We start from the raw sequence: 25,340 nt of genomic DNA, 5'->3' as shown, positions 1-25,340 counted from the left end.
TCTGCTGCAAGTAACTGTGAAGCTAATTAGAATAATCTCACTTAGGGATATGGAGGGAAAACATGAATAAAAATGTCCTAATATAGTTCTGCATTGTTAGGGAGGTAGTCACTATAAAATGGCCAACCTCAATGCTTCAGCAATTTGTAACTCATCGTTGTGAACCTGGCACTCTGTTAGTGAAGTTCCTATTTAAGTTTGAATGGCAGTACCATAACCACATACGTAAATTCCAGGTTTCCAACTTCCCCAAGATCCCCAAAGTGGTTTTCTCTCATACCTTTTTTCAGATAGAAATATTTCATTGTCACTCCTCTATGGTGATTTGTTGTCATTTGGTCACTTTATAACTCTGACTATTCCAAGCATTTCTTTTTGTGGGTGAGTTACGAAAACCACTCCTTTCCAGATAGATAGTGTTATCTTTTCTATACAACCACTGTTTGCCACAGAAAGCATAAAATTCAGGTCTTTCTGTATCCTTAAAACAGGAGTGAATTTGCTAGTGGGTACAGAGAGTGGCCTGATGCTGCTGGACAGAAGTGGCCAAGGGAAGGTATATCCCCTGATCAACCGAAGACGATTTCAGCAAATGGATGTCCTTGAAGGCTTGAATGTCTTGGTGACAATATCTGGTAAGTGTTCATTTAGTAAAGCAAGATTACTTCCCAGTACTAAATTCTATTAGCTCATTTTTTTGAAGTAATGGCTAAATGAGGTACAGCCATAGCATGGTTTTACAATAAGGTGATAAAAAAATGTATTCAGATGTGACCCACAAGTATGCACTGAACCTGTGGCTCCTCTAAAGAGCAGTTTTGACAGGCACAGGGACATGCATTCTCTAGTAGACACTGATCCACATGACGATTCTCCACCTCATTGCTGGTTGGGTTTAATGTGGCTTCTCCAGCACAGAGGTTTGTGTCCACTTCCACCCACAGGACTCTTTCATACAGAAGGAACTGTGCTCTTCCATGATGGTAAAAGTTTACCTTATTATATTTTTTCTTACATCAGTTAACACCTAATATGTTTCTTTCTGCAAGGAGTATTTTTCTCATATTAACTATGTAATGTGTGTTCGTTGTAGAAAATAAACTACTGCAGAAAAGTAAGAGAAATGAAATGTAAAATCAGAGACACTTTTCAAGTTTGACTTTTCAAGTTTTAACTCTAATCTTAAGCATACACACTAAAAGGGAGGAATCTGCATAAAAATGGTTATATTTCAAAAATACAGAAAATAATAGAAAATAATTACATAATAATGACACCCATGTACTGATTAGCTAGTTTTAACAGGTTAAGTATAAATACACTCTTGTATGTGCAGTTAGCACCCTGTCCAGCTGTCCATGGTAACCACTGTCTTGGAATGAGAGTGTATTCTATTCATTCTATTTGCCCAAATCATGTAGCTTGCTCTTTCTGTGCCATTAAACATTTCTCCATGACATTGATTTTATGTGACTATAGAGTTTCTTTGCATACATATTCTAAAATTTATTTACTTTTGTTGTAAGTCTTTCAGTTTATCCCTTTTTTCTCTCTCATACATTTTTCACATACATCTTGTAGCTTAATTAACCATTATGCATACATATCCATGTTGCGCAGATAATAATATCCTAATAATTTGTTTTATTGCTGGTGTCAAGAGTATGTAAAATTGAAACAGTTTAAATAGGCCTTAAAATAACCAGCAGCAATTTTGATTTAATCATCTGCTAGCCCAAGCTTATATTTTTTTATATGTAACATTTCTTGGAGTTATTTTAGTTTTCAGAAAGGTTTTTGGTTGTAAATAAAAGATCTTTGTTGAAATGCAGAAATTTTGCCATCTAGCTCATACTTTAAATGAGAAAACAGTCGTTTGCAACTTGAGTATTGATGGGGAGCGGGTTTTAAAATTGGAGCAAAAATAAATTTGCTGCTAAAAGTGATTTAAACTTCATTTTATGATCCAGTGAACAAGATGATTAATGGGAATCACTAATCAGTTGACACCAATAATAATTTTTCAGTCTACTTTTCTGTATTCTTTTCCTCTAGTTTTTAATGGCTTTTACAATCATGAAGTAATAATGTTAATTGTGGGAAGCTTCAAAAAGCTTTCTTACCCTAAGAAAAAAACTTAAGGTAGCATTTTGTTTTATTCTTCCTCTCTCGGAGACAACTCTTGTTGACATTTTTTTATATTTCCTCATTAAAAAAAAAAGATTTTATTTAGTTATTTGAGAGAGAGAGAGAGACAGAGAGCATGAGACAGTAAACACAAGGCAGGGGTGGGGGGAGGCTATCACCAAGCAGGGAGCCCCATGTGGGGTTCCATCTCAAAACCCCAGTATCATGTGACCCCAAAGGCAGACGCTTAACCGACTGAGCCACCAGATGCCTCTCTTCCTTCTCGTTTCTATACATATTTATCACGATATGGCAATGGAACACTATACATAAAACTCTACATGGTTTTTGTTTCATTTAACATTTTGAATGTGGGAAATTATTCAATAAAGTCTTCAAAACTTAAAAAGATTGAAGTATGGTATAATACAGAAAGTGCATAGATTATAACTATACAAAAAAAGATTATAAATACACAGTTCAGTGAATTGTCACAGTTAGAATCCATCTACCTAGAATCCATTCACCTACCCTGGTGAAGAAATGCAGCAATCCCAAGTTGCCCAGAAGCTCCCCTGCAGTCCCTGTTCTGCTGTCTCCCAGTCACTGCCTGCCCTGGTCTCCAGAGGGAAACACTGTTCTTTAATACCTTAAATTGGTTTTACTTGCATTGAACTGAATTCATATAAATGGTAAAACAATAGGCACTGTTTTGTATCTGGCTGTGTCTTTTTTGAAAGCATCTTTAGATTTACAGAAAAGTTGATCGAAAAATTAGAGACAATTCCTGTATTACCCCCACTCCCCACCTCCAATTTTCATGATCATCTGCATTAGTGTAGTACATTTGTTATAATTGGTGAACCATTATTAACACATTATTAACTACAGTCAGTGTTTTACATTGAGGTTCACTCTCTGTGTTGTGCAGTTCTGTGGGTTCTGACGAATACATAATTATCCACCATTACAGACTAATTTCACTGCCCTAAAAATCCCCTGTGCTCCACCTATTCATCCATCTCTCCCCCAAAGTCCCTTGCAACAACTGATTTTTTTTATAACTCTATATATGACCTTCTCCAGAATGTTATAGTTGGAATCATATAGTATGTAGCCTTTTCAGACTGGCTTCTTGATGTTAGCGATATGTATTTAAACTTCTTCCATGTCTTTCTGGACTTGATAGTCTTTTTAATTTCTTTTTATTGCTGATTAATCTGTTGTGTGGATGTGCCATTTTGTTTATCCATTCACTTATTGAAAGACTTCTTGGTTGCTTCCAAATTTTTAGCAGTTAGGAATAAAGCTGCTACAAATATTGTGGACAGCTTTTTGTATAGACCTCAGGTTTCAGCTCATGTGCTTAGTTAAACACCTAGGACCATGACTGCTGGAATGTAAGGTAAGAAGACTACATTTAGCTGTAAGAAATAGCCAGCCTGTCTTCCAAAGTGGTTGTATCATTTTGAATTCCTACAGGCCACAAATGAAGAGTCCCTTCTGCTCCACATCCACATCAGCCTTTGATATTGTTGGTGTTTTGGATTCATGTAGTAGTATTTCATTATTTTAATTTTTAATTCCCTGATGACATGATGAGTATTGAGTATCTTTTCACCTGCTTATTTGTCACCTATATATGTCATCTTTAGTGAGCTATCTGTTAAGGTCTTTTGTCTATTTAATAATTGGGTTGTTTGTTTTTCCTACTCTTGAGTTTGAAGAGTTCTTTATATTTTGGATACAAGTACTTTAGTTTTGCAGATATTTTTTTCCCCAGTTTGTGGCTTGTCAGCCCATTCTCTTAACAGTGTCTTCTGCAGAACAGATGTTTCTAATTTTAATGAAGTCTAACTTCCCAATTTTTTCTTTCATGGATCATGACTTTTTAGATAAAGTCATTGCCAAACCCAAGGAGATTGTACTTAGATTTTCTCCTATGTTATCTTCTAGAATCTTTATGACATTGTATTTCATATGTGGGTCTAAGATCCATTTTGAGTTGATCTTTGTGAAGGGTTCAAAGTCTATAAATCATTTTTTTGGTATGGGTTATCCAGTTAGTTTAGCAATGATTGTTGAAAAGACCATCCTTTTTCCACTCAGTTGCCTTTGTTCCTTTGTCAAAGATTAGTTCATTATCTTTGTGTGGGTCTGTTTTTCCTTTTTGATAACCCACATTGTCTTGATTGTTATAACTTTATAGAATCAATTTATTAATATGTATGAAATAACTTGATAGGATTTTGATTGGGATTACATTGATTCTATAGATGGAATTGAGTAGAATTGCTGTCTTAGCAGTAGAGTTTTATAATTATATATTTTTTTGTTTTTAGTACTTTTTTTTTTTTAAGATTTATTTGTTTTTTAGAGTGAGGGAGGGGAGGGACGGGGAAGAGGGAGAGAATCTCAAGCAGTTTCCTTGCTGAACATGGAGCCTGATACTCAGTCTCGTGACCCTGAGATCATGACCTGAGCCAAAATCAAGAGTTAGACTCTCAACCAACTGATCCACCCAGGCGCCCCTGTTTTTAGTGCTTCTACAGGAGGTGCTGTGTTTTTAATTTCAAATTTCCAATTGTTTGTTGCAAGTATATAAGAAAGCAGTTGATTTCTATATATGAACCTTGTAACTTGCAACCTTACTATAATCACTTATTAGTTACAGGTTTTGTTTTATAACCAGTTCTTTGGTATTTTCTACCTACACAATGCTGTATTTATTCCATCCCAGTTTGTATACCTTTTATTTCCTTTGTCCTATTACAGAGCATTTTAGGAGTGGTAAGTGGAAACACCCTTCCTTTGTGGTTTATGGATATTATCTGTTTATATAAGTGTAGGTTCTTTATTCTTTTAAAATCTTTTCTTCTGGGATGCCTGAATAGCTCATTCGGTTAAGCGTCTGACTCTTGATTTCAGCTCCTGTCACAGTCTCAGGATTATGAGATTGAGTCCCATGTTAGGCTCTGTGCTCAGTGTGGAGCCTATTTAAGGTTCTCTCTCTTCTGCCCCTCTGCTCTCACTCTTTTTCTCTTTCTCTCTCAAATAAATTAATAAACAAAGTCTTTCCTTCTAACTCAGGCCTTTACCTGATATTGATTCTGTAGGAGTTTCAGAGTCCATCTGAATAGCTTAAATTGAGATGCTAGTAAAACTCATAGAGTTGGTGCCCTTGGAACGATATTTATTGTTCGTTGGCATTTCTTTAGCTACTGTTGTTACTAATGATATCTACTTTGAATATGTGTATAAAATATTTATATTTGTTTTACTAGGCAAAAAGGATAAGTTACGTGTCTACTATTTGTCCTGGTTAAGAAATAAAATACTTCACAATGATCCAGAAGTTGAGAAGAAGCAGGGATGGACGACTGTGGGAGATTTGGAAGGATGTGTACACTATAAAGTTGGTAAGCTCCGGGAGGGTCATAAGGGTTTTGTTTTGCACGGTTTAGTTTCTGATCCCTCTGGCTTATTTTTGCGATTATGTTTGTAAGGCATCTTCTAATCCTGAAGTGTCATCTAGACTCACAGGGCACGTTTTAGCATAACATTGTTCATTCCTGCTGCTTACTCTGTCCTCCATCCGTCTCATCCTTGCGGTTCATCTTGTAAGCGAGGCTTTTCACCTTCCTCTTTTACGGTCCACATTCTTCTCTGTAAGCTGTGGCCACAAGAAGCTTTCTAAGGAAACTTTGCCAAAGGAAAGCCAGCCAATTTGGATTCTTGCTTAGCGCTTCAGGCCTGTTCTCCATTTAGAGGACTTTGGGTCCTTGGCATCTACTGATAGAACATTTGAGACTTTGACCAAAGAACTTGTCGTTTTGAATGAAGTGCACTATGCAGAGCTACTGTGCTACTAAATGAATCTAGCTGGTCAGCCATTGTTTCATAGCAACTGTCTTCTTTTTTTCTTGTTGGCTTACAGTCTGTGGTTCATATGAAATAAGAACTCACAAGAAAAAAATGTAAAACAAATTTTTTATGTATGAGAAAAATCAAAATACTGGTACTAATGTTGAAAATACAGGGGAAATAATGGAGTTTAGCCAAATTAAACTTTTATGGGAGAGATGATATACTGTAATAGAATTTGAAATGGGAATTTGAGAAAAGCAACAAATGGTCTCTAGAAATCTAAGACTGACTAACCCTAAGTGTCCTATTATATATTGATTTCTGCTAATTTTTTTTCTAAGTTTATGAAAGTATATACTGTAGTCCTCTGCTTCCAAGGATATTATAGTCCTTTACTCTTATATATATGATCTATCTACAACTCTCAGCTCATTGATTAATAATGACTACAGGCACAGTCATTCCAATTATCTTGGAATGATTCTGTGTTGCTAGAAAGTAGTACTATCTCCTTGATTAAATTTTTGGATTAGAATTTTCTATGTTGTGTTTATGTGAAAGAATTGTTGAGGTGTAACTACAATCCTCTAAATCTAAACTTAATGAAACAGACCAAAACAGGTAAAATGTACATGAATAGATTATCCTACAGGGGGAGCTAGAGGCAGATGTTAGATTGTGCTGCTGGGCTTTTTTCATCAGAACAAAACCGCAATCCTCAGACCTGTCATTCTTGCAGAATGAATCACAAACATTTTCTGAGATAACAGTGTACAGTACCATTCATTCATTATCTTTATACTTCCAGGAAATTATATTCCATTTATCAAGACCTGTGCTGTATAGTATAGTTTTCATCAAGAATAGGGGCAACTTAAATTTGTATTTAATTAACACAAAATAAACTTTAAAATGTAGTTCCTCAGTGGCAGTAGTATATTCCAGGTACCGATAGCCACATACAACTAGTGGCTATCTTATTAACAGTACATATATAAAACCTTTTCATCATTGCAGAAAATCCTTCTAAACAGCATTAATTTGGACAACCTCTTATAATCCTTTGTGTCTTAATATTAGTGTCAGTGATTTATTTGAATAGTGACAGTATATGGAATTTAACAAAGAGGCTTATCAAGTTAAGCCATCTCTCATGTGCAAAGGAAGAATCCAGTAGTAGTAGCATGACATCAGATAGCTTATAAAGAAACTGGTAGGGTGGCATGTGCAGTCACAGCCCCTCAGAGAATCTGGGTGGGTTTGTTTGTTTATAATGGTGTAACCATGTTTGTTTATTTATCTAAATTTTGTTAACATATAGTGCAGTATTGGTTTCTAGAGTAGAATTCAGTGATTCATCACTTACATACAACACCCAGAGAGCATCTGTTTCTAAGCAGAGGTGCCTGGCTGTAGGGGAACCAAAATAGCTTTGTAAAAAAGGCATTTTCAACTATACTTCCTTTACTACTGCTCTTTTCATACAGAACTTTAGGTAGAATTCAAGTAGTCACTACCTCTGTAGATCAGGAAGTGGTTTGAAGTGATACTTAACTGATTAACCATATCATTATCCTTTTGAAGTCATACTAAGCCCCTAAGACTTCAGAGTTGTATGGCTGGCATTGTCCTTGATTATTAAATACTTGCAATCTAAGAGGATTAGGAACATTAGTGAAAGTACTCACTGATAGTAATTAGAGTATTAGAGTTGAATTCCATACATCATCAAGAAAGATGGGAACAGCCTGAATCATACATAAAAGTATTAGGAAAGGAAACTCTGAGATTTGATCACTCAGTAATTTTCTCCTATTGGTCTGAATGACTCAATAGAAGGCCTATTTAAAAGTTTGCAAAAGACAGCTAACTGAATTTAGATTTCCATGTTATTCTGACCTGTGCTTCTCTTGTTTTATGTTTGTTGTTTTCAGTAAAATATGAAAGAATCAAATTTCTGGTAATTGCTTTGAAGAGTTCTGTGGAGGTCTATGCGTGGGCACCCAAGCCATATCACAAATTTATGGCCTTTAAGGTAACAGCATCAAGTGTACTTGCAAGTAGCCTCAGCCATGCATGTGTGACCAAGAGCCAGGCAATAAATTTCGAAACTCTAAACAGTTAAGACTGATGATTTTAAAAAATTGTGAAATAACACAGTATACAACTTTATCATAAGAAAGGCCATTTCCAAAATAGTAGGCCTTACTGTCTGCTTTCTGAGCCCTCAGAGTATGAGAAGGAGAAAGCTAAAGGTTTGGCAGACACTTCAATTGATATGTCAATATGGTAACAGAAGAAAGGACAAAATAACACCGCCTCTATTTAAAAAGGAGACCTTGACCTTCTACCTGAAGTCTTGCATGTATATAAAGATTTAGATATGTTCTAATAGCAAAAAAGTATCCAACAATAGGCAGTTGAAGGTGTATCTATTCAATAGAGTACTAAAAATTAAACTATAGAAATTCTTAATGACACAAGGAATATATATCATGCTTTAAATAGAAGTTAAAAACATGAGTAATACATCATTTTTGTTTAAGGGAAAAACTAGAAAAATCTTAGCAGTGTTCTATGTGGATATTTTTAGTATTTTTTATAATTCTAGAGTTTACATTAGATACAAACTTAGGAAATTGTTAATTAAAATGATATTACTATGACATTAGATATTATAAATAATTTAATAACATCATTTCTAATATTAGACACCAAATCTTAAGGATATCCCTGGGACTCTCTTAGTGCATATCAAGCAATTAAGAATTTTTCATCCAAAATGGTTCTGTTTTTATTTTTTAAAGATTTTATTTATTTATTCATGACACAGAAAGAAAGAGGCAGAGACACAGGCAGAGGGAGAAGCAGGCTCCATACAGGGAGCCCAATGTGGGACTGGATCCCAGGTCTTCAGGATCACGCCCTGGGCCAAGGGCAGGCACTAAACTGCTGAGCCACCCAAGGATCCCCTGATTCTATTTTTTAATAGTTTTAAAATACATTTTATTATTAAGAGTAAGCTTCAAGTGTTTGGAAAATTGACATATTTAGACCGCTTGTTGTTTGATTCCCCAGTAAAGTTGGATAATGGGGTTACCATATTTGTTTAAAAAATAAATCCACTTATTATTGACTAAAAGTAATTGGTTATAAAATTACAGTTATATTCTGAGATCTGGTCTTAATATTCTTCATGTGCCAGGTGTATTCTAGTTGCTTTTATAAATATATTGTTTATATATGTCTTGTGAGCTATAGGTATTGATACTTTTGAAGAAATGGGGTCATCCAGGCTATCCCAGTACAGCTTTTCATCACCATATCACCCTAGTCAGGAAATGAAAGTAGAAGTCTATATGGTGACTATGATAACCTTGCTAAACATTCTCAATATATGACTCCTACAACACCTCCTTTTTCTCCATTGTATGCATTTGAATAGTAGAATAATATGCTACAGAAAGTCCTGATTATTTCACTTTAGATGTATTTGTCACCAAGACAAACAGCAGAGTGGAATTCTTGGGTCAGGTAGGCAGAATTTGCAGCATGGCTTCTGGAAGAGTTGTCTTCCATCTGCTGATTGACAGACAAAAGCATAGTAAATTAAAGTCTTATTTTCTAGAGGATTTTTGCTTCTGGTTGTTGCCAGATTGGCTCGGTAACTGTGAAATGAATAAGTACCTTGGGTTTGGTTTCTCTAATTTGATCTATCAGAAATAAGTTCTACTCTGTCTTACTGTTTCTCTCTTTGTTACTTTGTAGTCATTTGGGGAATTAGTACATAAGCCATTGCTGGTGGATCTCACTGTGGAGGAAGGCCAGAGGTTGAAAGTGATCTATGGATCCTGTGCTGGATTCCATGCTGTTGATGTGGATTCTGGATCAGTCTATGACATTTATCTACCAACACACGTAAGAAAGAACCCACACTCTATGGTTGGTTGACTGGCTTCATTTTGTTTTGACTTTTTTCTTTACTCTGCTTAGTGAACTAACACAAGCAGGGATTCCTTACTTCCCCTTGGTATGGGGGTGAGTATTTAAACAATGTACCATTTTCAGTAGCTGCATGCTCTGAGACAAATGGAAATCCATTCTCTTGGCTCTGTGAAGCCCTCCTGAAAACCTCTTAGCCTTGGCTTTGACTAACATGGGATGGACGTGGGGGCAGTTGCTGGCAGTACAGAACATCCCTGGGTTGGAGGTGGTTTGGGAAACAAAATTTCTTAATGGAATCCACAATCCAAACTTGTTCCAGGGGCCTCAGAAAATGTGAACTAGTAGAGTATGTGACTTGGAAAAGGTAGTTTTTGAGATATATTTTGCATGGGTTTTCCAAAATTTTATTCAATTGCTGTATTTATTCACCAAGAATATTAACCAATGCATTCACCAAGACAGCCTTTTTGAGCACTTTTGCAGGGATAGAAATAACCACAAACATACTTCCCTATGCTTTGTTCCTCTTCTCTAGATCCAGTGTAGCATCAAACCCCATGCAATCATCATCCTCCCCAACACAGATGGCATGGAGCTTCTGGTGTGCTATGAAGATGAAGGGGTTTATGTGAATACTTATGGAAGAATCACCAAGGATGTGGTTCTGCAGTGGGGAGAGATGCCAACATCTGTAGGTAGGTATCACTCAGGAAGAGATAGCATTTGTAAAAGTGGAGTCTTCTCTAAAACTGCATTATTTATCACACCAGTTTTATGTGTTGTTTAGACCTTCTGGTCATTTAGCAGAATGGTTGTGGGGAAAAAAAAATAGAATGGTTGGCAATAGATAGTGGAAAGTGAGACGACTGTAGACCACAGGACTGGTCAATCATCTATTTTAAAACAAAATCCAAGTAATTATTGAACACTTCTAAAACTGTCATTGGAGCACCTGAGTGGCTCATTGGGTTAAGCATTTGCCTTCAGCTCAGGTCATGGTCCCAGGGTCCTGGAATCAAGCTCTGCATCAGGCTCCCTGCTTAGCAGGGAGTTTGCTTCTCCCTCTCTCTCTGCTCTTCTCCCCCACCCCCACCCCCGCCCCACCCCGGCCCTCACTGCTGTTCACCTCTCACTATCTCTCTCACTCTCTCAAATAAGTAAAATCTTAAAAAAAAAAAATAAGACTCTACCATTTACAATCCTTCATTTAATCCTTAAGATATCCAGGGAAATAGGACAGATGTTGACTGATTTGTGGAAAGTAAGGTGAGACAGAAAAAATGGGTAAGGGACTTGTTCCTTAGAGTGGCAGAGCCACAACTATGAACACAGCCTCTCGATCTTCTGATGTGTGTTCAAGAATAAAGGGGCAGAAAGGCTGCTATCTGAAATTTTTAGTTTATATCCCTGACCTGTTCTGGTTTTATTGCAATTAGTCACTATCTCTTTTTATCACATTTTCCTGCCTTCTTTGTGACTTTTCATAAAAATATGAGCACTAAACTCTGTATCCAGTGGGTCATTCCTCACAATAAGCAATTCAACCATTTCAAAAATTCAAATGTCCACTTCCCAAGATTAACTTTAAAAGGTTACAGAGGCAAAATTCCTTAAAAACAACAATCCTTGGGCAGCACATGTGGCTCAGCGGTTTAGCACAGCCTTCAGCCCAGGGCGTGATCCTGGAGACCCGATCAAGTCCCACATCAGGCTCCCTGCATGGAGCCTGCTTCTCCCTCTGCCTGTATCTCTGCCTCTCTCTCCCCCTCTCTCTCTGTGTCTCTCAGGAACAAATAAATAAAATCTTTAAAAACAACAACAACAATCCTTAAATACTAGACATTCAGGTGTGTGTGTAGTATATGAGCAGCATCTTTTCATGGATGTTTCCTTATCTTTATCAATTACATGTTTCCCCCCCCCCCTCCTCAAAAAGCATATATTCGATCCAACCAGACGATGGGCTGGGGAGAAAAGGCCATAGAGATCCGATCTGTGGAAACTGGTCATTTGGATGGTGTGTTTATGCACAAAAGGGCTCAAAGACTAAAATTCCTATGTGAACGCAATGACAAGGTAATGGTTTTCTTACAACTTCTTTTTAGCTGCTACTAGTTTTAGTAATGGTTTATTTTCCATGGAGTTTGGCGAAGCCTTTTCTTGGTGTTTAGATTCTGAAATAAATTCATCAAGCAACATTTTAGAATTGACTTTTTAGACCTGTATATGGGGGGTGGGATATATTTAATTTTGTGTTTGCTTACAAGGGGGGAAGAGATAACTTGTCTCTGCCAAAGTAATTATATGTTGGTCTGTTTGTGGTGGTGGTTTTTTTACCTGTTAGGTGATGTGTGTGAGCTGTGTTTGAGGTTAGGGACAGGGAAGGTTAGAGCTGCCAGTTTAAATGAATAGGAGTCTTTTATGATTGAAAAGAACCACCTTGCAAATTTGGATAGGGTAAAAGTTTCCTCTCTCTTGATATTTGTCAGAAAGATAACACTTGTCTGCTTCTAAGTAGTGAAATAATTACATAGTTCACATGTCAGAAATACCTAACTGCATCCCTCATTTTATGCAGAAGCGTAAGGACCTCCTGCAGCTGAGATCCTAAGGCCTCAAAGCCCCATTTAAAACTCTTGTTTTTCAAAACTGGCCACATCTTTATCTCTTCCTGGGCTTACTTTCTCCCTGGAAGCGCCTCCCTAAGCCAGCCTTGGAGTGGAGCACCTTGGATGGCCTAGGGTGTTGACCCATCCCACTTGCTTTGAGAAGGACCTCCTGGTGGGCCTGACCTTTACCAAGCCCAGTTTTCTTTCTCATTCCCTCCACCTGGATGGAAAGCCTCTGACCACTTGAGGCAGCCTTTTGCAACCTTAGGAATTTGTTACAAACATTTCTACTTCTTGCTTCACATTAAAATATATTAAAAATACTAGCCACTGGCCCACTGATTGACTTCTCAGATTAAATTTAAAAATTCAACTTGTCACAGGAGCTGTAGGTTTGCCCTCGGCAGCCAGTTCTCCTGCCTAACTACATGTACATTAAATAAGCTGCATCACCACCAGCCCACTTTCCTACAATACTCTATAGCTCATTTACTAATGGGATTGACATTTTTTTCCTAGTAGTATCTCCCAAATTGTTTTCCTAGTAGTATATCCCAAATTGTTTACCTTGAACCTCTGACCCAGTTTAGGATTTTGCCAGCTTTTTGGCTTATATTTTCCTGAGTATATTTAATGTAGCCATAACTATACTATTCTTTGAATGTGGGACGTTTAGATATTTTTATTTATAATGTACATCACTTAAAGTTTATTAATAAAAGGTCCAAAAGTAAATTGTCAGAGTCGTTTGACCATAGAGTCCTATGAAATAACTAATATGTTTTAGCTTAATTTTTTAAGAGAAAAATCCAGTTGCCCAGGAGTCCCCTCCATTGCTTATTGTATTTTCCAAACACATTTATCTTTTATAGGATATTAGCAATAGAGGTAAAAAGAAATAGCTCAGTTTCAGAAATGCCATTATTTTTCTTTTTGAAAAAACTCCGTATGGCAGTGTTAGCCTTCTTAGTTCTAATAAAAATTGGCTACAGAGATGATGACTGCTTATATATGATAAATTGATATCATCTCAAGTCTTCTTTTGGAAAGGGACTTTGGGCTTTTAAGCTTCCTACATTTGGAAGTGTTGAGGTATCAGTGGCTCTAGGTTATCAGCCTGGGAACCATGGGAAGCATTTCCCCTAAAGACTGGGTTGTATTTTCATAATAAATCTCTCTCTCTTTTTCTCTTGTTTTCACAGGTCTTCTTTGCCTCTGTTCGGTCTGGTGGCAGCAGCCAGGTTTATTTCATGACGTTAGGCAGGACTTCTCTTCTGAGCTGGTAAAAGTGGTGGAATGAGGCTTGCTGGCCCCCCAGAGTCTTCAAGATCCTGAGAACTTGGAATTCCTTGCAACTGGAGCTCAGAGCTGCACCGATGTAGTCCAGGACAGCTGTGTGTGCAGACACCGTGTGTGGGGTGTTTTGTTTTGTTTTGTTTCGTTTCCTTTCTGCACCTCTTACAGTTTATCCCCCTTCTTTTCTTTTCCCTACTCAAAAATAAATCAAGGCTGCAATGCAGCTGGTGCTGTTCATATTCTACCATCAGGTGCTATAAGTGTTTGGGATTGAGCATTAGACCAGAAAGCAAATGCCTTTCCTTCAGCTCCAGAATTCCTTGTCTCTGAGTGACTCTGTCTTATGGGTATTGAAGGTGGAGACCATGAACATGCCATTGGTTTTGTTGGAAATGGGCACACGGAGGTGTAAAATGGTGCTCTAATGAGCAGCTTACTGAAGCAGAGAGCAGATTTAATATAGTAACATTAACAGTGTATTTAATTGACATTTCTTTTTTGTAATGTGACAATATGTGGTCAAAGAAGAAGGTGCAGGTTTAAGAAGTTAATATTTATAAAATGTGAAAGACACAGTTACTAGGATAACTTTTTTGTGGGTGGGGCCTTGGGAGGCAGGGTGGGGTGGGTTAAGGGGAGGGTCCCATTTTGTTTATTTGGATTTTTTTTTTTTTTTTTTTTTTTTGGCTTGGCCAAAAACTCAGTCATTTTTCTGTGTACCAGGTTTTGCCTAAATCATGTGCAAATGGTTCTTTTAAAAAAAAAAAAAAAGAAAAGAAAAAGAAAATGTGTGCATTTGTATAACGGCCAGAACTTTGTTGTGTGACAGTATTAGCACTGCCTCAGTTAAAGGTTTAATTTTTGTTTAAACCTAGAAGTGCGACAACAGTTTTACCCACAGTCTGCACTTGCAGAGGAAAAGAAATTTTTTCAACCACATGTTTATTTTTTTGCCTACCTCATTGTTTGTAATGCATTAAGAGGTGGTTTAGTTTATATGTTTTTGGAGGAAAAATTAATGTTTAATTTAATCTTAATACCAAAACTATCAGATTGAAGTTTGACTGTTATTTTGTCACAGGTCTCAGTAGGCACAAGAGAAATTACCCCTGAAGATAGGAAATAGCCATATGGCTTCATCATGCTGACAGATGCAATCTGTTTTCTAAGTTCAGAGAGCAGAATGCTTCGTTTTCACCAGATTTACCATTAGTGGTTGATGGGCAACTATGGCCTACAACATAAGAGGCCTCATTGTTCTCAATTTGGGGTTTGGTAGCAGACGGGTGGTCATATTAGAATAGTCACACAAACTGTTCAGTGTTGCAGGAACTTTTTCTTGGGGTGGGGGAGGGGTGATGTTTCCCTTTTCTAAAAATGCAATGCACTAAAACTATTTTAAGAATGTAGTTAATACTGCTTATTCATAAGATGGCATCTTCCTGTGTTTTAGGTGTAATATCAAAGCCCTGGCTTTTCTCCTCTCACTTGCTCTCTTGTTCTCTCTCTGTTTTTTAAACCAATTTTACTTTATGAATATGTTCATGACATTTGTAATAAATGTCTTGGGTAATAATTTGTTTTATGGCTTCATGGTCACTCAATTCCTCTGATAAAGGAGCAGTGCTCGGTGTCCTGGCTCTGCCAGCTTACTTTCCTCCTGTTGAGTTTTGAAGGAGAATAATGTGTGATGGTGGCTTTAAACTTTGCCAAACAGAACTTGGTGTTTCCTAGGCTTAATCCTCCTTTGTGGTTAAGTTTCTTTTACAACATGAAAAAGGAAGATTTTTCTCCCCAAAAGGTAATAGGCATTTCACCTACCTGTCAAGGCTTTGCCCAGTGTTCTCATCCTATTTGGCATCCACTTTGACCCCTTTCATTCTCTTCCTCCTGATTCAGCACCTTTGCTAAAGGCTGTCCTGGAATTACAAAAACCTAGCAAAAAGTAGATAAACTCACAGAAGCAGAAACGACACAGGTGTACCTAACACAAAGACAAGATAAGCTGAGAAAACCTTGCCCTTTTGAAAAGGACAAGGCATTGGAAAAGGATTTTCCATCTCTATGACTTTGGAGTGATGCTAATGTCCAAAGCAGAAAGGACTAGTTCTTTCCTACTAACTTATAGTTAACATAGAGAAGATTGAAGAGTTACTTCCACCTTTGGAAGGTACTTTTGAGATGAGCCAGACACCATCACCACAGGACTTCAGTCAAAATCAGATCACTGCTGGTGATTTCCTGCATTTATCGGCTTTTGGAGTAAGATGAAATGTGCCACGTGAACATGTGCACATACGTGAACACATATGCCTACCGAGAGGAGAATGTACTGGATGGCTGGGTTGATTATAGCCTCTCCCATGACTTCACAGAGAGGTAAAGTTGAACAGGTGTCTGAAAAAAAGCTTAAGCTTCTGATACCAATAAGGAAGAAAGAGAAAAGACTCAGGCATCATGGTTTTATGTATGCACAGACTTGGAGCTCAGTGTCTGTATGCCAAGGTGCACAGATAATTCAAAGGGTTTTTCATTGGGATTACTGAGTAGTTAGAACTTGACAAAAACTGGATTTCCTCTCAGAGGTGATGGGGTCTGAGCTCAAGCCAGAATTGTGCCTGTCCTGCTCATGAAGCACCAGGAAGTCACTCTTGGTGTTTGTGTTGAATGTGATCAAATCCATCCCTGGGCTTAAGTCACTGAGGTCAGACAGCCATTTGTCCTTGTGGGGTGGCCTTCTTGGCCTCAGCACCTCATAAACCAGATTCTGTTGCTGGAGCTTCACACAGGTCCCCAGTTAGGTTTCTCCAGAAAAGATTACAAGCAGGTGAAATTTCATTCTTCTAGAAAAGGGATTTTTTTTTTTTTCCTTTAACAGGGTAGTGACTTCACAAAAGTGCTAAAATGGCAAAATTACAGAAGAAAACAGTATTATACCATTAAATATGGAACATTGGACTATCTAGCACTGCTCTTCAAAACAAAATACAGATATGTCTGTAGATGTAGTCAAAGCTTTAATAAGTAATTCCTTTCTGTATTTAAATCAGAGTAACTCTGTACTGAGTGCAGTGTTTTTTTTCGTCATGCACATGTTATGTTGAAGAAAATGTTTACAAAAATGGTTTTGTGACACTAATGTGCATCGTATATTTATGGTTATTTTTAAAGTGATTTTTTATGGGTAATTTAGGTTTTCAACATAGTGGTAGTCCATTTACAGTGATTCATAATCCCTAATTTTGCCAACTATAAATTTGCTAAACAGTAATACAAATGACAGAGTGCATTACATTTACTAATCCTAGAGCTACAAAGCAGACTGGTGGTAAATACATGGCCTCCCCCCGCCAACCCCCAGTGCTAACTTCAACTTGTCTTCTGTGTATTATGAAAATTACTGTTGTCCCCTCCCCCCTTTCTCCTTAAATAAAATAAAAATGACACCTCTATTATGTGGCATGAGTTTCAAATATATTCTGATCCTTCAGAATGTTTCCTTCCCTTAAGATTCCTTATTGCACACCTCCATCCCCAGCGCCACCCTTGGCTAGAGAGGGTGGCTCCATATCCTGCCATCTCCTGTAAGGGGGATGTTTGTTCAAGGTGAGCCCTTGATCACCATGTTCTTGAAGCCAAGAGTATAGATCCTTAAGGAAGATAAAAGGTTTTATTTTTTCAAGTCTAAATTGAATCAAAAAATAAAATAGCATGTCTCTATCTAATAGGACAATTGAAGTAGCCCTTTCTAACACTGGCACCATAAATAATTATTTAGGCCTAGTAATTGGAAGGCCTTTGTGCCCAAACCCTCAGCGTGTGCCCCATTGATTTCCTCCAGATACCTGGCAGGTATGATCCCCATTGGACGACGTGGGGCCGCATCACCATGATTAGTGCCTTGGTCAAGCCTCCAGGATTGCAGAGGGGTGGCCACACAACATTACCATAAATGTTAATAAACAAGCTCCTTTGTGCTTCATATTAGAAACGTGTTATTTCTCTAAGGTGGAAATAAAATAGTAAATACCTAGGCCACCAAATGAGTATGTTTTTTCTTTTCCTACTTGATATTTGTTGGAGCTGGTGGATGACTAGGAATAAAAATCTGGTGGAGGGCTAGTTGTCTTGGGACCATCATTCATCCCTCCTATACCTACTTCATCCTCCACTGCTGTGGCTCTCAAAGCCAGCAACCAGGATGAAATCCATTCCTATAACTGACACCAGCTTTATGTTTTGACATCACATTCAAGGGTGCTGTGAAATTGCTACCTCTCTACCATCTACGACTTCAGCAACAGCAACAGATGCCCGTGCTCACTTGCTGAATGCAGTTTACCCTTGAACAAGGAGGCTGGGGTCACTGACCCCTTGTGCCATCCAAACTCTTTTAAGTATAACTTTTGACTCCCCAAAAACTTAATTATTGGTAGCCTATTTTTTTAAAAAGATTTTATTTATTTATTCATCAGAGACACGGGGGGTTGGGGGGGGGGCAGAGACACAGGCAGAGGGAGAAGCAGGCTCCATACAGGGACCCCGATGTGGGACTTGATCCCAGGTCTCCAGCCAGGATCAGGCCCCCGCTGAAGGCGGCGCCAAACCACTGAGCCACTCAGGCTGCCCAGTAGCCCATTGTTGATTGATGAGAAACAATAACAGTAACATAACAGTCAACACATATTTTGTATATGTATTCTATATTGTATTCTTAAAGTAGGCTAGAGAAGAAATGTTACCAAATCATGAGAAAATACATTTACAGTCCTGTACTGTAAGAAATCTACATGTAAGTAGATCCACACAGTTCAAACCTGTGTTCAAGGGTTGACTATAGTTGTTAAAAAGTAGAACAAAAAAGAAAACCATTAAAAGTTGGGGAAAGTTGTTAATTTCCTTATGGGAGAAATAACATGTTCAATAATAGGTTCTCATACCTGGTCTATTTTCTTTTCTTTTTTTTTTTGTCTATTCATATTAAGGTTAATCATATCATATCCTGGTTTCAAAATCTTCATGAAGCTGTCCCACCTCTACCTCTGCTTAGCTTCTCTGTGCTTACAGTCAGTAACCTCCTGTTCCCTAATAAGTGGACACGGTATTGTTCTGTTTACTCTGTTTCTGTCTGAATACAGAGCCTGTATATGAGCTGAGGTTAGCTCTCAGGTTTGAATCGTAATTTCTCTGCTCCTCAGAAACTATCAAGCGTGTTGCTGGTACTGAACAGACACAAATTCCTGGTGGTTTGGTTAAATAGCACAAAGTTAAAACCCTGGTGTTAGTCCAAGGGGAAACTAGCATTCTTATGCCCTGTGGGACTTGTGAGGAAGTGCACTGGTGTAGACAGGTTCCAGGAAGGGTGTGGAATTCGACCTTGTTGGGCACAAGGCCACCCCATGCCATAACAGGCCATAACACTCACCAGTGCCTGCTACTGCAGGTTGGCTTGCTATAATAACAGAATCCTTGATCAAGTCTTATCTCCTAGTTTGCTTGATTATAGGAAATTTGAACTTTAGGGCTCCTGGAAGTTCTATGGAAGGAGATGTCGAGCTTGAGCAAGACAAGTCTGCCCCTTGCTTAAATTTTTTTGGATGTCAGACACAACTACAAATCTTAGAAACCAGTGTTAAACAACTTTTTCTCAGTAAGTGATATTAAATAATGCCTTTATTTTTTTAACGACTTAGCTGTAGTTCATATAACCATACAGTTCAGTGGCTCTTAGGTCATTTAGACTTGTGCATACCTAACGACCACAGTAATTCTTAAAACGTTTTATCTTTGCTGTTATCCCATCACCCCACCTCCTCACCTGCACCCCCCCCCCCAGATGTAGACAACCACTAATCTACTTTTCCAATATGGATTTGCCTCTTCTGGACATTTCATATAAATGAAATCATACAATGTGTGTCCTTTGTGACCAACTTTTTTTGATTTAGCAGAATGTTTTCGGGATTCAGCCATGTTGTAGCATGCATCAGTACTTAGTTTCTTTTTACTGGCATCCCTGGTTCTTCACCTTTGTCACTGGTGCCTGCTTTCGGCCCACCTTGGGGCTTAGTCAGTTGAGCATCTGCCTTCAGCTCAGGTCATGATCCTGGGCCTCTGGGATCCAGCCCCACATTGTGGTCCATGCTCAGCAGAGAGCCTGCTTCTCCCTCTGCCTTTGCTTCTGCTGCGCTCCCTGCTTGTGATTTCTCATGTGCTCTCTATGAAATAAAATATTTTTAATAAATAAAATAAAGCCAACCACGTCACTGATAACCAACCACATTCCAGCCTCAAATGAAAACTGCAGAGTTAACCATCCACCTTGTAGGGGAACCAGCTGACAAGCAGCCTCAGAAATGGATTCCTGTTAATAAGTGTTTTCCGTTTGAGCACTTAGAAATGCAGTAAGCCCCCCTCCCCCCATTCCCCCGCTGCCCCTTGAAGAGGTCTTGATACTAAACATCAGGCTTATCACAGGGTAGGTACAGGGTGGTCAAGGTTTGGGATGGAGGACTATTTGGGATTGGTAGGTGTTCTGCTTATGTCCAAGGCCTGGATCAGGATACTTGGCTTGTCCCTCTACCTTTGCATGCTCACCTCTAGGAAGGGACACACAGGCTGGTCTTGCTGAGCCAGATCCCTTTTTTGTCCTGGGAAAATACTCTAAACACGTTTCAGAAGGGTCTCATGCTGTTGGCTGCTCATTTGTATTTTACTGGCATCAAGGACATTTCCTCGGCTTTGCCTCCTGAAAGGCCTTCTAATTGTCCTCAACTTTGCCTTGCAGTATACATCATTGAGTAAGCATGGACACTAGTAACTTCTGGGAACTTGGTGGCATTTTGGTCAATCTTAACAAGTTGAGCAACCACTGGGTGCTGAGCAGTCTTGAGGTATGGAGCTCCTTTGGGGAAATGGAGGGGAGTTGTCTAAATGGCCAACTTTGAAAATGGTGCCTAGTGTATTCTAGATATTGAAGCAGAGCCTGTGGTAATGGTGCATATGAAAAAGATGAATACTTTTTAACTTAAAAAAAAAAGAAAGCAATGTGGCTACCCTTTTGGGTTGGTATGAGTTCAGTCTATGGCTAAAACTGAAGTGAGAGAAGATGATGCTCCTTTGTGGTTAGGTCACATGTGGTTAGATAACACTTGTTGTAGGATCTGGACTGATTGCAGCCTTGGCTCAAGAGAGGGACCTGGATGGGAAGGGCTCCATAAAGTTCCCATAAAGATTGGTTTAAAGAAAAGGTAACAAAAATAATTGAGAGAAGTAATTATAGAAATATCTAAGTATTCAACTAATCAGTCCATTCTAGTTTTTGGCTAACAACAATGATGGCAGGTATTTTTTGTGTATTTGCTATGTACCAAGCATGTTCTAAGGACTTTTACCTATATCCTTTTAATCTGTAGAAGAAAAAATTTAGGGTACCCGCTTGTTGACTTGAATTCATTTGGAGAGATAACAAATGCAGGATAGGTTGCTCTGCAAGGTGCCAGCTGGTAGAGCTGGTAAAGGTGAGTTGAACCCATAGAATTTGTCTCCATTATGAAAGATGCAATCACCATTGTCCAGGAGAATGAAACAGGTGCCTTGGATGACTGGCCAGGTCCATGCCCTTGAGGCTGTTTTTGTTGAGATGTAGGGGAGGTCTTTTGAGGTGTTTTGGGACTACATACATACAAGGCTAGTTAACAGTCCATGAGCCATTTGAGAACATTCTTGAACCCATGCACAAAATGGCTTTGGCACTCCTTGTAAACATGAGCGCATTTTTTGAGCAAATAGATATTTAGGCAGCAATCCTAAGAGTTCCTCTGGCCTGTGGCAGAGATAGTATAGATAATGCCATAGATAGGAGGAATGTTCTCCAGGACACATTGATGTGTTCGCTGCCCCACAGGGCTCTCCTGTGGAAGGCACACTATGTGAATCAGTATGTGATTCCTCTTTTCCAGTAATGTGGCTAACTTCACAGTGAACACTTCAGCCATCACTTAGGAATCCTGCAGATTTTTCCACCTCTGGAAGTGAGCAGGTTCTGCTAACCCTGAGACCAGGCAGTGTTGTTCTGGAGGGCTGTTCTGCATTTAGTCAGCCCTCTCGCTGTATTTAGTCAGCCCTCTAGGTCTGTCTCAGGTTTTCAATCTTACCTAAACAGTGGAATGCCAGTGTATAAGGCAGAGAAAAGAGGTATTGATTTTAAGTTCAAATTTATAATATCCTTCAAAGATGAAACAATGGAAACTAATACTGCTTTGCTATTGGAACTTATGGATCATAGCTGTCTATGTCTATCAAATTTCTTTCTTGGTTCTCTAACCTGGAGCTAATTCTGATGCCAGCAGGAGTATAATTACCATTTCTAAACAGCCTTGCAAGAAAACACCTAAAAAGTATATGGTATCAATAATTTGGGGACACTTTTTAGTATTTATGGGTAGCAGCAGAAATTTTTAAGATGCACACAAAAATAAGTTAACTTGACACCAACTATTGTTTTGTTGGTCTCTAATATAAGGTATACACTTGATTGTGTGTGTTTATACAGTTTTGATATATTTTATTTAACTCAATATATTCCAAAACAATTTTAATATGTAATCAATATTTTTTTTGTAATCAATATTTTAAATAAAAGGATGGTTTACATTCTTTTTTTCACACTAAGACTTGAAAATGTGTGTATTTCACACAACATATCAATTCTGATTAGCCACATTTTAAGTTCTCAATAGCCACATGTGGCTAGTGACTACCATTTGGATGTGCAGTGCTAAGGCCTTATATACCTTATGGTGAGAATCTTTTGAGGCAAATATTGTTACTATCTTTTACTGGAGAAGATACCAAAGCTCCTAAAAGTTAAATAACTTGCTGGGAATCATCCTAGAGAGTATAAATGAAGGAGCAAGAATTAGGACCTTGTCTATTAATCTCTAAACTCTGTTTTTTTTTTAATATATCGATGCACATTATTTTGATTTTTAAAAAATCATTTTTAAAAACACTTTAAATTTTTTTTAATTTATGGCTTTATTTTGATTTTGACTTTTAAAAAATAATTTTAAAAAACTTTAATTTTTTTAAGACAAAGTTCTAGAATGCTACCTGGGAAGGGGGGGTCTGATCTATTTCATTCGTTTGTATTTTCATCAAGAAACCTGGATTTTAGGGAAAAAATTTTTTTTCATTTACAAAGCTTTTGTCCCCAGGTTTATTAAAACAAATGTGAGACAGTCAAAGATAGCCTACATAATTTGCGAATATCACGGGGCCAATTTGGCAGTGTCTGATGTATAAGAAGAGCTAATTTTTCCCTGTAAGACTGACTTGGCATTCTTTGACATTCAGAATCTCTCAGCCTTGGTGTTTCCTTATTTCCTCAAGTTCATAAGGAAGCTCATGGCAAGAGGGATATCACTGAGGTTTTTCACATTGCTTCCTGCCCCAGAAGTTGTATGCAGTAAGATCTGTGCAGCTAGGTGGCTACTTTTTCTGAGAAAAGTGAGTGTTTTACACAGAATAGCTTGTCTAGTGCCAGGAAACATGTTCAGTCAGGAACCTCTGAGTCATGTGACAGGAGTGACTAGGGCCTCATCCTGCTGAGAAATGAAACTGTCAGATATTTCTTATAGTTGTGGGGAAAACCAGTTCCACCTTTATGTCCAGACATGGTTCCTGCCATTGTGTGATCCATAAAGGAATGGGACCCATGTGGTAGAAATTGAGAAACAATGATAGCTCAATAATGGTGCATTCATGGCATACTCATGTACAGCCTAGTCACTGACAGTATTTCAGGTGTTCCATTCTTGAGTCACTCTGTTCTGTCCCAAAAATTTAGGATAGGTAGGTGTCTTCTGAGTGTCCAGGTCATAATCTCCCTTGTGCTAAACTACAACCCCTTGTTTTAGTTTATATTAATGCTTTGATGCCTTTCTAGAGGATTTAGTTGCAGGTGTCTCTAAACATAAACATTGTTTATGTTGAAGCCATGGTCGTTGTGAATTAGTTGTAATATAATAAAGTGCTCATCCTGGAATCTGCCAGAATTAGGGGCTTATCATGTAGGATCAAACCCCCAGACAATTTTTCCTCAACATCAGATAATAATCAAGTCCAGCTATCTGAGAGTATATTTCTTACCTACATAAAACTAAAGCATCTGCCGCAAAATAAGTGTTTTACAGATGTTTTAAAATAGGTGTTTTATAATCTTAAGCTCTAAACAGTTTATCCATTCAATAAGTATTTATGCAGCACTATACTTTGTACAAATCACTGTTGTAACATGTGGAGACTTGCGTAAAAAGTGAAGGAAGAGGACTTAACTACAGCTCAGGTTCCCAAGGAAAGTTCATTTTGAGGAATTAAAAGGCATGGCAGCCTCCGAGAAGTGCAGGGAAATGCTAAGGCACACTGCAGAGAGTGGAGCTTAGGCTCCAGTGAGACAGGAACAGCAAAGGCAGCAAGGTTGTGCAGCCCTTCCAGGTATGGACAGTCCAGTCAACTAGATCAGTGGTCCCAAACCTTGAGTATGCATGCATCAGATCATCTAGGGGGCTTGTTTAAACATAGATTGCTGGGCCTTATCCCCAAAGGCTCCGTTTTGGGAGATTTGGGAGGTCTGACACGGGGCCAGACAATTTGCATTTCTAACCAGGGTTCAAGCTGCTGCTGCTGTTGAAGGACCACACTGGGGGAACCATACTGTTCTATAGAAATTGTTAGCAAAAATATTGAAAACTGAAAGACAGTGAAAAATGCAGAAAATCAACATAGTAATTGGAGCCAAATTCCAAGATCAGCTAGAAGCACAAAGAAATCCCAGAGGGGAGGGTTCACATGAGAGGGACAGACTGTTGCTTGCCCACACTTACTAAACCTCATTAGAAAGTTGCTCAGTAACAAAGAATCAGAGGCTGACACCTGAATCTGTGGTTGCCCCTGTCTTATTTTGTATATGTGTTGATGTAATATCTGTTTTCCTTTCACAGCTGGGCTATAGGGGTCTGTTACGGACTAAATTGTGTCCTCTGCGAATTCATATGTTGAACTCTTAACTCCCAATGTGACTATATTTGGAGATAGGGTCTTTCTAGAAGTAATTAACATTAAATTAAGTCATAAGAATGGGGTGCTAATCCAGTAGGATTGATGACCTTGTAAGAAAATGAAGAGACACCAAGTGCCCACACATAGAGAAAAGACCATCTACAAGCCGAGGAGAAAGGCCTCAAGAGCCACTAAACCTGCTGACACTTTGATCTTGGACTTCCAACCTCCAGAACTATAAGAAAATAAATTTCTGTTGTTGAAGCTGAGCAAGATAATACAGGTGTAACCAAGATGAAAAGGTGAGCTTCCTAGAGCAAGGGAAGGAGAAGTTTGGAAGGGGGCTCTGCAAGTGGAAACTCATCCAGCTCCCAGCAAAAGTGACAAGATCTCTGAAGAGGTGAAGAAGCATCATGGGAATTTTTTTTTTTTTTT

The 25,340-nt window shown here is 38.3% G+C and overlaps 1 protein-coding gene across 50 annotated transcripts in view; it reads left to right on the top strand.

Annotated features, from left to right (window-relative positions):
• The window catches only part of MAP4K4 (mitogen-activated protein kinase kinase kinase kinase 4), a 191,307-nt gene extending 174,011 nt beyond the window's left edge, over positions 1 to 17,296 (top strand). For 32 of the 50 annotated variants that reach the window (XM_038550954.1, XM_038550970.1, XM_038550939.1 and 29 more), the window contains 7 exons: positions 492 to 635; positions 5,412 to 5,546; positions 7,929 to 8,029; positions 9,763 to 9,912; positions 10,475 to 10,634; positions 11,876 to 12,015; positions 13,751 to 17,296. In XM_038550954.1, the coding sequence (XP_038406882.1) occupies positions 492 to 635; positions 5,412 to 5,546; positions 7,929 to 8,029; positions 9,763 to 9,912; positions 10,475 to 10,634; positions 11,876 to 12,015; positions 13,751 to 13,834 (914 nt within the window). In that variant the 3' untranslated portion in view covers positions 13,835 to 17,296. Of the gene's footprint in view, positions 1 to 491; positions 636 to 5,411; positions 5,547 to 7,928; positions 8,030 to 9,762; positions 9,937 to 10,474; positions 10,635 to 11,875; positions 12,016 to 13,750 lie in introns of all 50 variants that reach the window. The other 18 variants (XM_038550932.1, XM_038550934.1, XM_038550967.1 and 15 more) reach the window with 1 other exon arrangement.
• The last annotated feature ends 8,044 nt before the right edge of the window (positions 17,297 to 25,340 follow it).

This window comes from Canis lupus, chromosome 10 (genome assembly GCF_011100685.1).
Source record: "Canis lupus familiaris isolate Mischka breed German Shepherd chromosome 10, alternate assembly UU_Cfam_GSD_1.0, whole genome shotgun sequence".
Taxonomy (NCBI): domain Eukaryota; kingdom Metazoa; phylum Chordata; class Mammalia; order Carnivora; family Canidae; genus Canis; species Canis lupus.
Note: the sequence above shows the minus strand (reverse complement) of the source record. Positions and strands in the feature narration are given on the sequence as shown.